This window comes from Rhyacophila brunnea, unplaced genomic scaffold (assembly GCF_057557595.1).
Source record: "Rhyacophila brunnea isolate RB1 unplaced genomic scaffold, BYU_Rbru_1.0 scaffold_8, whole genome shotgun sequence".
In the NCBI taxonomy this organism is placed as follows: Eukaryota; Metazoa; Arthropoda; class Insecta; order Trichoptera; family Rhyacophilidae; genus Rhyacophila; species Rhyacophila brunnea.
This window is the reverse complement of record NW_028233350.1, coordinates 22,034,895-22,052,271: the sequence shown is the minus strand read 5'-3', so window position 1 is coordinate 22,052,271 and position 17,377 is coordinate 22,034,895. Positions and strand designations below refer to the sequence as shown.

General features: G+C 29.7%; 1 protein-coding gene across 1 annotated transcript in view; it reads right to left on the bottom strand.

The window, feature by feature from the left end:
* The window catches only part of LOC147064039 (ras-related and estrogen-regulated growth inhibitor-like protein A), a 154,358-nt gene that overhangs the window by 5,563 nt on the left and 131,418 nt on the right, over positions 1 to 17,377 (bottom strand). The window contains exons 4-6 of the mRNA XM_085959210.1: positions 16,453 to 16,614; positions 11,164 to 11,316; positions 4,275 to 4,470 (exon numbers count right to left, since the gene is read on the bottom strand). Of these exons, the coding sequence (XP_085815336.1) occupies positions 4,275 to 4,470; positions 11,164 to 11,316; positions 16,453 to 16,614 (511 nt within the window). The remainder of the gene's footprint in view (positions 1 to 4,274; positions 4,471 to 11,163; positions 11,317 to 16,452; positions 16,615 to 17,377) is intronic.

Genomic DNA, 17,377 nt, shown 5'->3' with positions numbered 1-17,377 from the left:
GCTTTACTTTTTAAAATAAATGACAAATAGTCGGGTCCTGTTTTCGAAATTGGCCAAAACGACTGTCACGCCACAACGGATGTTGAACTTAATAATAGTTTTGCAGGTATATATTGTATGAAAGAAATGCGTGAAATAATACATTTCATCGATTAACCTACGTTTTTTTTTAATATAAAAAATAAAGATTTTAAAGCCATTTTAGTTTGAGTATACATCAGCCAATTTTGAATGATTTTTTCTCACAAAATAATGTATACTGCACAATAAAAATATTTTTTTTATTATAATATAACATTCACGTAATATTATAAATATTAATTTACAATAAAAAAATCAATAAAACCCTATAAATTCGGTACAATTAGTGACGATGTATTACCAAAACACGTCGTACATTTTCATGTATTTATCCTGTTTTCAGACAATTTATAAATATAATTATTTTGCAAAATTAACAAAAAGAGACCATTTGATTGATTAATCCATACAGTTTTTCTAAAATCTTATTTCTAACGTTAGTAGGGTCTGGAATTTCAAAGGGATACGACGTCTTTTTTTTTACAAAAATTAATCCGCCGCGAACATTATTTACTTTTATTTATTACTTAAGAAACTCATGCAAAAATGACCTTTAATCGCATTGCAGTAACAATCAAATTGGCAAGTTGTAATTATTTGAATATATACCATTATCGTTCTGTTCGGACCACACGACGCATGCCAGGTGTTATGATTTGTATCAAACATCGTAAAGTACACTGAATGCCAAACTGAGAAAAATGTAGTTTTATTATATTATTTATTATAGTGTAATACAAATGGTTGCAGCATGTGAGATATTGAAAGATAATTGAATGTAATAACCACGATGGCTACAAAGAAGTCCTGAAGGTATTCGTTCGGTGCAACATTTATAAAAAAAAAATATTTTGATAAGCAGTTTAGATAAAATATAGGTGGACTTTAATTGTTTTGATAAATACCTACTTGGTTGGGCTTTAAGCGATTTGAAAAACTTTGCATGTACTTAATACAGTTTTTATGTACCTGGGTGGCCATGTTTTGTTATTTTCAAAGGGACGTATCCAGGAGTGTGTTTATTGGCATTATCAATAGAAACATAATAATATTATTTTTCAAGGTCTATTTATTATCGATCTTAAGTGGTTTATGTCACAAGTAGTAAATTGGTAGAAAATTTAAAGTAAAATACGTTTTCGAATGCTGTCATCGTAATGGCCACTGAAAAATGTGTCATAATTTTATTAATCGTTAAAATAATAATAAAAAAAGTCTTTTGGGGCACAAAGTCACGTATATGTTTTATGATATATGTATTTTTCGGATGGTTTGTGGTAAAATCTTTTTTTTTCATACTGACACAATTCAACTATTCATAATTAATTGTTTGTTAAATTTTTCATAGTGATCTTTGACTTAATAGGTAGGTGATAAAGCTTTTACCTTACTTGATTGTATTAATTTATTGTTAAGTGAGAATTAGCTGCTTTCGTTGTCAGTGTGTATTTGATGAGTGCGCATAGTGCCTGACGATGTCGAAAGGCGAAACCAGGATCGCATAAAACGACTAAAATGAAATAGTACAAAACTTAAATCCATTAGAATTTAATATATTTAATGCCGAGTTGAATTGAATGGAATCACCTTAGGCATTTCTTATTAATTATTTAACACAAGTAAAAAATATATTGAGGTAAGAACCTAGTTCATTGAATAATAAAAACAATATTACTCTTTACATCACAACTGACAAGATTTATATGAATTGTATATTGCCTGAACTCGTTGATCCTAGACTAACACGGTCGATGGATATAAGAAACCCTCAATATAACAATTATATTAGATGCTATCAATAGAGAAGAAAAAAATTTAAAAAAAATAATAATTTATAATAGTTATTCTAATACATTACATACCGTTAAGCCTGTACACTAATTAAAGAACCAATTATTAATTTTCTATACACTAATGTTCCGAAATCCTCCGCGGCGACCAAAACGTACTGCCGTCAAATACACTTTTGTATTCATACACACCGATATATATAAATAATATACCAATTTGAAACACCTCAGAAACATACATAAGTTTAGTATTAGATTTTTTTTGAAAAATATTTGGACTGAATTTGAACCTACAATATGATAGGTTCAAGAAAATGTGTCACTTTACAAATTCAGCATATCAATAATATGAGGTTCTTATTTGGAGGTCTACTATTTTTATTATTATAATTTATTCTACCTACCACAAAAATGTTTACAAAATATGTTAGGAAAAAAAAAATTATTAATTCAACACTTTTAAGACCTCTGATTTCGTATCTACTCCCGGAGACGCCGAGCGAAGCGATTTTTGTTTTTTTACTTTGATATGCGCTGAAGCGTATGGCTATTTTTTGAGGCGCTTACGTCAAATTTGGTTCTTACGAATGAACCCATAGGCCTTAATTATAATATTATTGTCTTCCCATCACGTTATTTTCACGTACAGTATAACCCATATTTTACGTTTTTTAAGGGACTGAAGAAAAAAAACCCAATTGGAGGGAAAATGTAAAAGGGGGGTATTGAAAAAAAGAACATTTAAATATTATGTTTCTAAAAAAATAACGTTTAATTAAAAAACAACAGTCAATTAAAAAATTTATTGAATTTTTTTTTTAAAAAAAAAAAATCATGTAGGTATATTAGTAGTTGTTGCATTTTCGTTTTTTTGTTATGTAAAGACCAATCACCGTGCGCCATTCTAAAGACACGGAGTTTTCCCTCCAAACACCTTACGCCGTTCGAATGTCATGACCCAATCATTGTCAAGCGCGCGTAACTCGCATATTTTGAATATTTCCGAGGTAAATCGCGGGAAAGAAAAACGTAAATGCGGGTATTAAATGTACTGAAATACATCGGGACTGAAAAAATTACACGCAATTGCCGGGAAAACGTGATGTCCGGGCACTTAAAAACGAGGTTATACTGTATTTGATATTATAAAGCGCTTGTTTCAATAAATTAAAAGCCATTAAGTAACGACATGGAAAATCTGAAAATTTCTCGTTATTTGAACCTTTTTGGCTAATAATTAACTATGAATCCGCAAATTATATCCGAGTATATTTTAATAACGGGCAAACGTTAACTTTATTAAATATTTAACGGTAAAAAACGGATAAATTTTCTTTGAAAAAACCGTAATTAGGCACTTAATGAGTTTTGTCTCTGAAATGACAATACTTCCCTTTGCGATTCATTTACATATTTCAGTTCATTGTAAGTACGTAAAATTTAATTATTATTCAACTAGGGCGTATACCCCATTAAAGCGATTAATTCCCAAATGCTAGATCAACTAGCTTACTAATGAATTTAAGTAAATACTACAATATAAAGAGATATTAATAGACATGGCAATTATCATAATGATATAATAAACCGAATCTGAAATGGCATTCGTGCTCATCGCATGTAGTTTTCATAAGCAGGCTGACTTAAATGAGGAAAAGTAATACTTTTGCCATTACCAGATTGACTGTGGATAATTCAAAGTTATTCGCATATATTTATATAAACATGAACAATTAATAATAATCATAAAATAATGAACAATTTTATCTCTAGAATGTCAATAATTTGTAACATGGCTTCTATTCAAATACAATAACGTTTAGGGTTTCATATTGTTCAATATAATAATAATATATGGTTCTGCCTTAATTTTAGAAATCTATAGCCCCATATAATGGGTGAGAACCTATTTATTGTTATTTATTTATTAGATCTAATTTATATGAGAATATTATGCAAATACTCAAATTTAGCAGTAATACTCAACCAGTGGTACACGTATAGTTAATTTGTGCAATAGGTATACAGTATAAACATTAGTGCTAACTTTAAACCATATTTATGGTGGTAATTTTGTAATTTAAGAACTTTTATTTTACGTTACTCGAATATAAAAAGGTTAAGAACCACTGATTTATTGGTTTACAAAATGTATATAAATTATCTAAGCATGTTATGCTTTACATAATTTGGACATAAAGTGCTGAATTTTTCTCTTACTTTAGTGACTTAACTTCCCCCCCCCATATTATGGGCCTCCACAGAGTGGAAGGTTTGTATTAACAGATTTTTGTTTTTTACAAGAAATGAATGTTAGCCATTTATCCAAGCTCTCTGATTCAAAACACAGATTGAAAAACAATATTGACTTAATTAGGCATGCCTTAAATAATGACCACAAACCTAATATGAGTATTGGCGACACCGTAGCGGGTTTTGTTGCACTATGGCAAGGCAAACTGAGGGATCCGTTGAGAGGAGGTATAGGTTCAGGGGAGGTACCGGCGTCACTTGGAGTTTCGCTGCCAGATCTTTTCAAGCGGGGGCACTTTGCGTGGACTCGCCAAAATCTGCACACGTCTCGGAATACTGACCAAACCTGGAGAAAACAGATATGCGATATTCAAAAGTAAGAATAATTAGACACGTCTTAAAATATAATCATTTATTTTTGAACAATAGCTTAAACATTATTATTTTATGATAAATTAAAAAATATGTTTGTTTATTATCGTAGTATATTCTTGGGTTTTAACCGTGTCTCCTTCTTCCTTTTTTACTCGACGTTTCAGGCTCGTTATCGGGCCATTATCAAGAGATGATATGTTGATAATGGCCTCTGCCAAAAAGAAGGAAAAAGGAGACACGGTGAAAACCCAAGAATATACTACGATAGAAAACAACCGTGAAAGCCTCAAACATTATATGTTTGTTTATTATTTACCCAGAACAATGAATACATTTTAAAATACTTTAACCAACATTAATACGATAAATAATCTAATTGCAGTAATTAAATTTCAACACGCGAGTTTGTCTACGTGTAAATTGTACCCATCTAGAGACTTTCATAAAAGTATAATTTAAAACAAATTGTAAGGTAAATAACAAAATGATAACATGGTACTTTGAATACAAGTAGACCTGTAAAATATACATGAGGCTATTACTGAAATTTCAGAATTGTAATTTAATAAGGTACTAGAGTTTAATTTTCTAATATTTTTTAATAATTTTCTTCATGGAGTTACTGGTAATATAATCCTGTGTGGGTCATGACAACCTCCAGCATCTGCCTCTACCCAGGTCTATTCTAAACCATTTCCACCCTCTTTAGAATTCCTAAAATCTTTAAATCCAACTTACTCGGCACTACACTATTCGTCCATTTTGTACGAGGTTGACCAGGTAATCGTTTTTCCGGCTTCCCGAATATCAGTTTCTTTGTCATGCGTGACTCGTCTATCCTAGCCATCCAAGGTGGCCTTATTTAATGGACGATACGATGTGCAGGCTCCCGTGCGAAACGTACAGCTTGTAATTCTGTCTTCGTCTCCACTAAAACTATGTGTCATTTATGGATTCGAAGGCACCGCGCAGCAAGCTCCGCTCAAATGAGCGTAATACTCTTTCCATGGTTTTGGTAATGCGTAGATATTATTGAGTTACTACTAATTAAAACTTTAATTGTATGGAAGAATATTCGCAAATAATAAAAACACAGAACTATTTTTAATAATCCATGTTGATGGAATCAAAAGGAACAAGTGAAAAAGCAACTCACTTGTTTCAAAACCAATGAAAATAATAAAAAGTGAAAGCGTCACTCATTTGTTTTAAAAAAAAAATGAAAGTGCAGTAAATTGCTCGCGTTCATTTATTATTTTCCCCAATTGATGTCACTACAATTAATGCACCAGCGGGTCTATTCTATACTTATCAACCGCTAAAGTGATAAAGTGATAGATATTATCAAACTAGGGTAGGTTTGTATCAAAGTATTAGCACTTATTGTAACAATTATAATAAGTTTGTTCTAGTTGTTCATTGCCGACTCAAGTAGAAAGCCGATACATTCACAATGACTGGTCCTACTTTTTCCGCCCCTCCCGTTGTCGTCTATGGATGACCTGTCATTGTCTGCCATTGTTCTATCTATAGAATGCTCATACTAACGCGTCTGTCGTGTTCACACAGGGAATGGTTTGATTTGGATAGATGAGTTACATGATAAATAATAAACTAGCATTAACACACCTTCTACAAATGTAATGCATAGATCAATATGCTACATATTTTTTGGAAATCGATATTACCACCGGTTTTTGTGTGAAGGACTAGTCTGACTTTGACAGCTGATTTTTTATAATTCAATTTGATACGAAAAAGGGCGAATCAATATGTCAAGTAATCTGGGATCTGATTTTGACAGCTGAACAGTGGACCACTCGTTGCTTGTGCAAAAATATACGCTCAGGCTTTATTAATCTAAGGATGGCACTGAGTTGTTGCAATAAGTGCTATATTTTAACAGCAACAAGAGAGGTGCTGTTAAAATATAGCACTTATTGCAACAATTAGAACCAACTTATTGTAATTGTTACAATAAGTGCTAATACTTTGATACAAACCTACCATAAGTTTGACAATATCTATCACTTTATCACTTTAGCGGTCGATAAGTATAGAATAGACCCACAGGTCCCCGAGCTATACAATATAATATAACTGGTCTTATTAGTGTTGCGTACAAGATGCATTTCAAATGCTTTGGAACGTAGCACTTTCATTAAACCACCATTTGTTACCTAGCACAACAATAATAGTTATACTTTTAATTTCATTTAATAGGCTACTCTCACTGTTAATGGAGGTATGTAGGTACTATACGAAATTATTGATCCTGTCAAAGGCGCCGTTGTGCACCCTGAAAGTATCACAAGGTCTCTCTGGCCCCCTTGATACAACCAAACATTTGGTTTTCTCCACATTAACAGTGAGTCCTAATGTGCTGAAGTTTTCCTCAAGATTTACAAAAACTTCTCTGATAGTGTTTTTGTTCCAGCCTATGGTAATGGCATCCGCATATGCTAATATTTGATGCGATTTTATGTGTTAATTGACATTGATGTCGGTCATCCTTATTACTTTTTCCAATGCAATGTTAAAAAGCAATGTACCTAGTGGATCTCCTTGTCTGAGGCCTGATAGTATTTGAAATATTGTTGACGTCACATTTTGAATTCTGATCTGACACTGCACTTTAGTTATGGTGAGCTTAGTTAATCTCACATGCTTTGAAGGAAATCCAAACTCTTCATTTCATTCCATTTTAAAACATAATAATTATTGAGACAGCATTTTTATTTGATGACTATATTTATCCAACGATTTCCACTTCTTCGAGCTATGTACCAACCCATTTCCAATTGAGAATTTAGCGAACTCTATCAAATGGCATACCTTTGTTTGTTCCAATATCCAAACTTTCTGATTAATCATTTTGCGTTACGCCCAGTATGGACTTCCGGATACCACGCTGTGTTTTAGTTTTTGGATTTCCCTTCTACTGGGAATCCATGTTTCACACACGTACCTATAGGAAATCACCTTTGAAGATATATACAGGTGGCCAAAAGAACGTGGAATTCAATATTTTAATATTAATATTAAATTCCATATTTATTGTTTTTTTAGTCGATTACTATTTTTGTTTTAAGTAGAAATCATAAGCTGAAATACCTATCGACTATTAAATTAATTTTGAGGAATTTAACATTTATACAAGTTAAAATATAATTCTGAATTAAATTCTACAATTTTCAGCAGCTATTTCTGATTTTTTACCATCATCGAGGATAAACAATTGATTATATCTATCGTATGAAAAGAAAAGTTACGAAATTTTCTATTTTACTGGTCAAACAGAGTAAATAATTTCATAACAATATTTCTATTTCAGCTATGCAGAATTGATCTGAAAATGGGTGCTTATTGTCTTGCTTAACATTTGTGTAGGTATTTCTCGATCTATAAAATATATTTTTATGTTTTAATATATTAATATTTTAAATATTGGATTGGCATATTAGTATATTTGAATAACTTTATAGTAGAAAAATTTAGTCTTGTACAAGCACAGAATCTATGATCGATAGTAATACTATTATCTGATAGTAGTGTTACTATCGTAAACTGTATTTATATCAACAATTGTTTTCTCTCGCTCGGCGCCATTCTGACAATGCATAGTTTTTTGTAAAAACTATGGAAACTCACGCAATGTGTTATATTTGTATCAGTTCGACTATATATAAAATATATTTTAAATAAGTACTTTTTGTTCTGGTTTTTTGCTTCGAATGCTCAAATAAATTTATAATACCCGAAGTGTTTTTATTCTTATTCGGAATATTGACATCTAGTAGAAAATGCGATGAATCGGTGTTGTTGTAACAAAAACCCTCTATTTTATCCTTGAATTTGATTAAAGTAATTTACGTGTTTATACACGTCATTGTTGCCATATCGCCTGACATTACTGCGTACATAATATTTTCCAACGCATTCACGTGAATTGTATGGAATACGTCTTTATAGCCAAGAGTCACAACGGAAAGCCTCGACATATATTTAAATTATGTAAACACGTTCTCAGCTCAATACAATTACTCAGAACGTCTTAACCTTCTAGTGCTGTACAAAGAACCTATAATAAATATACTTCAGGATTATATTATGTATCGAATATAGTATGTCATTTATAATAAGAGCACTACTAGGAATTTATGTGATTCGTAACCTAGAAAATTTATAGCACATCTAAGAGAACTACAAATATCAATATTACACCTTTATAAAACTACAAAATAATATGTAGGTACTGAAGAATTTTAAAAGCACAATAACTTCGTTGAGCTATTAAAATCTCCGATGTAATAGTTTGGTGAAAATGTCTTTTTTCCATATTTTTTCTTTATTTATATAAGACCGCATCGTTGGGTAAATCCTCAATATTTTATTATATTATGTACTATCAAAATTAAATTAACGTTAATTATAATATAACAGATCTCATTTCAATACGACAGTAATGTTTCTAATGTAAATCACACTCTACTAACGCCCACTACCTGTAATTTAAACCATCTCTTTCCTTAGCACTACATGCTAGAGGGGGATATTTGGCTTCTTCCACAACCGTCCTTCGCTGACTATTATTCCTTGCCAGTCATCTCCAGTATTTATAACTTCCCATCTTGTGCCAGTCTTCTCGGCCTACATCGAAATCGCTTCCGCAGAAACACCCTTCCGGGTAGAATATTTGGTATCCTGTCGTCAGGTATTCTCCCAAATAGTATTTGTGTCTTACAGAATTTATCAATAATTTGGTGTTCTATTAGGATCTCAAGTTTATGATTATTTGTTCTTCTAGAGACTCCAATTTTTTGGTCTAAAGATTTTTTGCAATATCTTTCAGTTAAAAAACCTGCATTTGATCTGTGTTAAGAACCATATAAGTTAGCTTTTATTAGATAAATCAGGTTATTCAGAGCCTACCATCATGTTATTCCTATAGATCAGTTTTTTGTGTATTCTGTAAAATTTCAATGTTGTCACATCAGAGGTTTTAGCAGCTCAACGATTTTGTGTAATCAAGTGAGTAGTAAGTACATATGCTGGGGAGGATTGTTGTGGGGGGAAGTCCGACCCGAAATTTTGTAATTAATTGATACAAAATTAGATGACGTATCTCTTAATAATTATTATACGTAAGTATATTTATTATTATAATGAAGAATGATCAATTAAACAAAACCTGTTTATTATAATACAGTGTTAATATAAAAAGTGAATGAATCCTATTGTATAATATTGAAGGGATCACAGATTCAAAATTTAAATATGAAACAAAACATTTGGGACTAATCGCCTTATAAGCATTCCTCCTGATATCTCACCAGCCTAATTCACCTCTGTAACTAAGTATTTACGCTTAAAATATATAGTTGCAATTACAATTGAACAACACTTTCTTATAAAACGCAACAAGTGTATGATACACCTCTGTGAAGGTTACTTATGAATCAACCCTTATGCTCATGTCTGGAATAGTAATTCACTAAGTATATTGATTGAAAATGATAAAGATGTAAATTTTCCGTTGCCAATTTCCTACGATGTGTGTTGGATAATAATTATTACACAATTTTATAAATATTTAGGCTTTAAATCAGGCAGGTACCTAACAAAAGTAATTATATTGAAAAGTTTTAAAAAGTGTAGTTAGGTGTGTACTTAGGGTATTTGGAATTGCTATACAAGATAAAATTTTCAATTATAATATTAGTGGTTGATTTACGTACGTAGATACTCGAGACGGTAACAGGCTTAGAATTCTCCTTGCAAAAATTGCTTATGCGATAAATCTCTAGCGAGTGCTAAAATATATAAATTGTTATGTTGCCAAAGTTTAAATATACCCATGAAATGATTGATTTTTTATATTTTTTGTAAAAAAAATGTACTTTCTGACGAATCGACCACCTTATCTACTTCATTTAAACCCGCCACTGATTTCTAATCCATAATATGTACATTTTTTTCCTGTACATCTTAAAATAATTTTCAAACAACAATTTCTTGAAAGTATAATGATGAAAAGTAAAATATCTAGTAAATTTTACATAAATAATATATGTTATAAAAAACGCTTACGAACTAAAAACTTCATAATTATTATAGAGATTTAAATGTAAATTCATGTGAATTTTGTATATATATAAATTGTCCATTTTCTACAAGTAATATTTCTTTAATAAAATAAACTATGTTACGTACTTTTGATAAAAATCATAAAATTAATTACATATTATCACTACTTTTGCATGGGCTTCTTTCTTCACGTAAATTAAAATAGTTTTAGAGTTGCCAATTCATAACTAAACTTAGCACTCCGGCTCTAAGATGAAAATGATGTACTAAATATATTCTAAAAATATTTTTTTATATATTATGTAGGTATATTATCGATTTATTTATTTATTACTTACTAAATATTTTTATACAAATGAATATCATTTGATCTAGTTTTATGCGAGGTAATCAGACAAAGAGGCTTATCAGTATAGTAAAAAGTGCAAAAAAGTACAAAGTCACAAAGCATATTTTACTCTACTGTCCATGAATAAATTTACGAAGATTACAACATGTTTAGTAAATCTAAATATGGTATATTTGATATTCGAATCTTTCATTAAAAATAAATTAATCAATATCATTGTATACTTACTTGGTCTATACTTTCTCTCACTGAAATTTCATGAAAACAAACACAGCCTATTTCTTTACTCCTTCTCTGCCCCTCTTCAACGGTCACCATTCTGTCTCCACTTTGGTCTGTTTTATTACCTACTAAAACTACTGGAACATCCAAAACACTTTCCTAAAAAAATAAATTAAATCAATAGATTAGTTTTCAATTTACTAATAAATATAGGCAATCATCATTAAAATCAGCGGTATAGCACTAGGTCTTAGCCGCCAACAGGAAACGTTTCCTATTTCCACTCTGTCTATTGCAAGCTACGTCCAGTGTTGTAGCTTTAGGAATGTTGTGTTTACTTCGAATTATTATGGAAAAATTTGGTTTATATAAATATGATATTAAATTACTGAGTGATAAATATATAATATCAGAAGTGTTTAACAGGTCAAACGCAAAGCAACTTTTGCAATATAATTATTTTTCATCACAATATTATGTCAGTGATGTTACATAATAGATTCAGAATTTAAATAATTCGATCGTTTTGAATTTTAACTGCATCCAGGCAATAAGACAATAAAACTGCTTCCGAGAAATAAGACAATAACAATTAGATGGTTCGTAATTTTCATGCTAATAAAAATCAATATTCAACATTTGATATACATGCCCAACAAGAAAATCTTGTTCACTTTACAAATAAATCATATTATAATTATTATATCCAAAGTATGGATAGGAATTTAGAAAAACACTCTGCATGAATTAATATATAAAAGAACTTTACTGTATTATATGACTGGATTAAATAAATCAAAAATATCATTCAGTATCTACATAAAATGTTTCTCCTTTTATATTATTATAACATATTAAATGAAAAAAATACTACGTTTTCCATATTGAATGACATATCTGGTTATACCACTTATATTATATGAATACATTTCTGGAGAAAGTTCTATTACTCTGAAAAAAACATTAAAATGTAAACACTGGGGCAAAACCATATCAATTCGATGTATGTTCATTTATATTCGCGCAACCCGCTCATCTGAAAACGCATACTTTCGAGTAACACTACATACAAAAAAATATATTAACTCGTTTAAATATAAGCAAATTTCCAATTTCAAAACACATAAAATGACATAAGTATAATTAATTTAAATGTCTGCGGTTCAGTGACATCAAGACACAAAAAGTTATGGATACTTCAGATATCGTAGTTATTATAAATTATTCGTAAGAATTACAGTTGGGTCGTTAGTTTAATTGGTTGAGAATATTCATCTAAAAAGTGAAATATGTACTCTTTTTTCTATGATTTATTGATTAGATATATTTCTGAAGTTTAGCAAAATTATGTATTTTCAGTCAAAATAATGTTATATTCATGTAGGTGTATCACTATAGTTCTTGCATTCAAAAAGAACACTATCGGAAAACGCAAATAAAGATTTTGTGTTGCTTAATTATTTTTATGGACTTCTGTTAGATATTATAACATTTTACTGTTGTGAATATACCCACAAGTTGAATCGGCTCAGAAAGATAATATGATACAGAATGTGCAATTAACTAATTTCTGCAAAATTCGACTTAAAAGTCCAACGGCTCTAAAGTAGAGATATTAACACATAATCAACTAAATAATAGCCATCGTAAGAATGCATGTAATAAAATAATGTCCACGCATGTCGGCAACGGAGCAGATTTTCTAAGATGTCAAGACTCACAAAATGCCACAATGCGATAATTTATATAACACTGGTAACTAACTACGAATTAATATTGGATTAAGTAGAGTATCAATAATTAATAATACTGATATTTTCTGATCACGTTACAATAAACAATCATTAAATGAAAAGGTAAACTAAATTAAACATTATCTTGGTGATTCTATTTCTTACGCCTTTGTAATAAAAACGAGATTCAGAATAGCTTGGACAGTGATACGTATTACTAAGTCTGACACGTAAAACAAACAATTATTATTATTCGTTTTCTTACATAAACTGTGGGAATTTGTCTCACTTTGTTGGAAAGTGGAAATAAACACTCGTTTCTCGTATGTTAATACGTTAGCTTAGACAGTCTTTAAATTGGAGAAGTTATTGGGTTAGGGAAAAAATTTTCTCTCGTATTCCGAAAAAAGCGTTTTATTATTTTCACTGAAAACATGAAAATGTCAAGACAGCTTCTACCAATATAAAATCTGTAGGCTCCGAACTTAAGTCGAATTTCATAATATTTATTCAGAAATAATAAAAAAATATAGCTGTCCTATAAAAGTATAAATCACGCTTTCAATAAAACAAAGTTGTTATTTATAATATTTTACTTTTTTTTGTAATATAGTAAGAATATAATAATTTAGTTATTATTAAAAAAGAAAACTAAATATAACTTTTTAATAATGTAAGTTTATACTGGGTCCACAGCATTTACCAAGTCTTTAAATCTTCATCGTGCAAGTTTTCTCTTGGTTATTAATTAGAAATATGGCCCAAGGTGGTGTGTTTAGTAGAGTGGTTATCTCTGAAACCGTGGGCGTGGTTTTGATCCCGAGTAAAATTAAAATTACGTTATATGTATGTTTGATCATAGCACGGATCCAGATGCTTTTCTTTTATCATCTACTACGTTTCCATACCCTTTTTGGCATATATCATGGCGTAATAAACAAGACACGCGCTTAAAAGATTTGGAAGACTCTCAAGAAGAATGGCGTGCACTAAGGTGCACAATATAGATCATGGACCCAATCGATGGCTTACAACCATTTATTTTCCTATAAATAAGTCTATTGACATAATCTCCACTCTAGTAGAGAAAATGGAAATGATAATAATTTGGTATGCGTATGGTTATACACATAAAATGTATTAATAGTTTTATATATGTAGGTATCTTATCTTGATAGTAATATCGGGCTTATAAAAAAATATAATAGTAATTATATAAATATATACAATCATTTTAATATTTATTTTCCTTTAGAAGACAATAAGCAATACTAAGTCTATAAAATAAAATGGTATCTAAGATTTTCTTAAAACTTTTTAATGAATAATAAAATGTTTTCAAATATTTTCAGTTAATTCGAAAAGCATGCTAAGAAAATGTTTGAAAGATGTTTTTATTTGTTGAATTTTGTAGCTAATATCTTTTCAATCGACGTTTTCCCGGTAAAACCGATATTAATTTCTCCTTTAAAGGTTATTTTACTCGCAGAAAATCAAAAATGTATTTTAAAACTTATATTAGAGATATAAAAGCTTCAATGATACTTGATATTATACTTTGAATCAAATCCATTCATTTATTTTACAAAATATGTTTTTATTGTGAAGAGCTTTTTTACTTAAACTTGAAATGATTATGTTTTACTACGAATTAAATTTACGGTAAAAATGAGTCCCATTTAGTTACAAAAATATGTAGGTTTTTATATTATTACCTACCGTAGATAATATTCATGAAAAAAAAAATAAAAAACGAGAAGAATTGCGACTGTATTTGTCATGGAAATAACGCTTTTAAATATATATATATATAAGTACATAATATAAGAATATAAAATATTATTTAATCTTATAAAAGATTCACGCTTATTTCGTTGAAAGTAATACAGTTAAATTCATATATTTCAATAACTATTTCATTATATTTTAAGCATGTGTTGTTAATAATTTAAAGATAAATAAATAAGACAGTTAAAAAAAACTTTACGATGTAATTTTCCCTTGATAATTCGGTTCCCGGTTGCTTGAAATAACATTCTGTTATAAAATCAGTTAATTAATGTTTATTTCAACCTAATAAAATAATAGACACCGTTCATGGGAATAATAAAGTGGATCTTATTAAACGAATTTAGTCAGCTTTAGTCATAAATTATTGTTTCTGTTAAAAATACAATATGATCTTTAATAGATAATCCAGGCATATGTTGTACGTATAAGAGAAGCCTCTCATAAAATAATTAAACAGAGTAATATACTTCACCTATCGCCTGAGTGCTTTCATGCAATTAAACTACTGATCCAACTGTCTTTCTTGCTTATAATTCCTAATATCTACTTACGTGAAAAGTAAAAAAAAATGTGCTCAAAATATTTTCTAGAGTTTTTCCTAAAATGTTTGTTTTTGGGCTTTTTGATTACTTCCGTATACACAAAGATTTAAAATTCGGTAAGCATATGGTAATACAATGACAACGCGTTGTACTATTGTATCATCAACCACAATACAATGATATCATCGCTCGATAGACAGATATTATAGTAGGTACATTTACGCATACAGACAATACGACACAATAGTTGACAATATGATAATATGTCATACTATTTAATAAAAGTCATCTTTATCGAAGTGTTTCCGTTCAATTTAAAAACAAAATTATTCAATATTTTGTGGGAACACCATTGTCACATTAATTCAGTTTTTCAATAAACTAAAAAAATTAATTACTTCATAGTTTTATTATTTATTAATCTCAAAATTAAAAATTCTTACATGTCAGATTAATATTAATTACTATCACAATTCTCTCTAGTTTTGGAAAAAAAAGAAAAAATTTATAAATATTCTTTGTCAAATGTTTGTGATAATCTTTCTTTTAAATTTCAATGTTTTCTTTCTGAGATTAGTGTTTGAACAATGATATTTTTAATCAATAACTCAATTTCCGATTTTTGTGAATCTTTCTTTTCGCCTGCCCTTCATATTATGATATTATGCAAAAATATACGGTTACCATTATTATTTCTGATTATTTTTTTATTTAATTCTGAATATACACAAAATTTAAGGATGTTGGATGTTTTATTGTTGAAAATACATAATTAATAAAACTATTTTTTATAATTTATAAATAGCCTATAAGCCTACTCCCATGTTTGTTATTTTGTAAAATATTCATAATTTGTAATCAAATCTACACAACGCCTTTTATCCTAGTCTAGTGCGTGAGGAGCTGGCGTTTCATCGGGGGCTCCGGGTTTGATCTCATTGATATGATTTTCTCGAATGTGGGTGTCTGAGATTGTTTTACTTCTATTACTAAATACACTACTATTTCATTAAACTACTGTCATTATTACTGGCCTCACGGCCTGTTGTCGAATTAAAAAGAATATATGTGTATGAATATAATATATATATAATACTTAGGTATATTACAGTACTGAGATGTATAGTGAATCTTCCAAAGAATATCATAGATTAGCATTGGCATCTGCGCGCTTAGTAAATTTAATATTGCAATACATAGGGATATGAAATAATATCTATAGTACCAACCTTTCCAGAATTGGAGCCCAATCTTCTTCTTCTTTTATTATAGTTGATGAGGAATTTTAGTCTGTTGCATTCGTCAAAGGAGCACTTGTCTGTCACAGAGTAAACTAAAATAAAAGCTTCTGCCCATCTAATGTTTGCCTCTAAAGTCAAACACTCGCTCTCCTAAAAGAAACAAACACAAAATATCACCTTAGTTTTTTTTTATAAATACACACAAAAGATTTAATCCTGCATGCAAATAGCAATATGGTTTAAACCTATCTGGCATTCTTTTACGCATGTCCGAATTCAAGCTAGTTTGCTAAACACTAACTAAAATATGTAAGTTATGAATGGGTAGTATTTTATTCTTAACATATTATTATAAAAACGTTGACATATTCACCGTAACAATCACTTCTAGTTATATCATTCACTTATTTAATTCATTGATGGCAACATTTATAACATTTACAGCCGCCCTCGTAGTTCAGTGCATAATGCTCTGGTCTTTCATCCAGGAGCTCCAATATATTTATATAATTTTCTTAAAGCCTAGGTAGAGTATACGTTTTATAACTTTGCATTATTTACTATACTGATACACCTGATCAAATGATACTTACTTATATTAATATATGTAGTAATAAATACATAGATGGGTAATATATCTAAAAAATATATTTTTAGAATATATTAAATCATTTTCATCCTAGAGCCGGAGTGCAAATTTATGAAACATATACTCCATTTGTGATTGTTTTATTTCTATTTATAATTAGATACACTATTGTAATTGGTCATAATACCTGTTGTAGAGTTAAAATAAGAAAAACAGATAATTTTAAAACAGCTCAGTGCTACGATAATGGAGCTGATCTATGCTCGTTCCATATCATTCTGGTCTGATTTGGTTTGCATTTAGCTTGCAGTAATAAACATAATT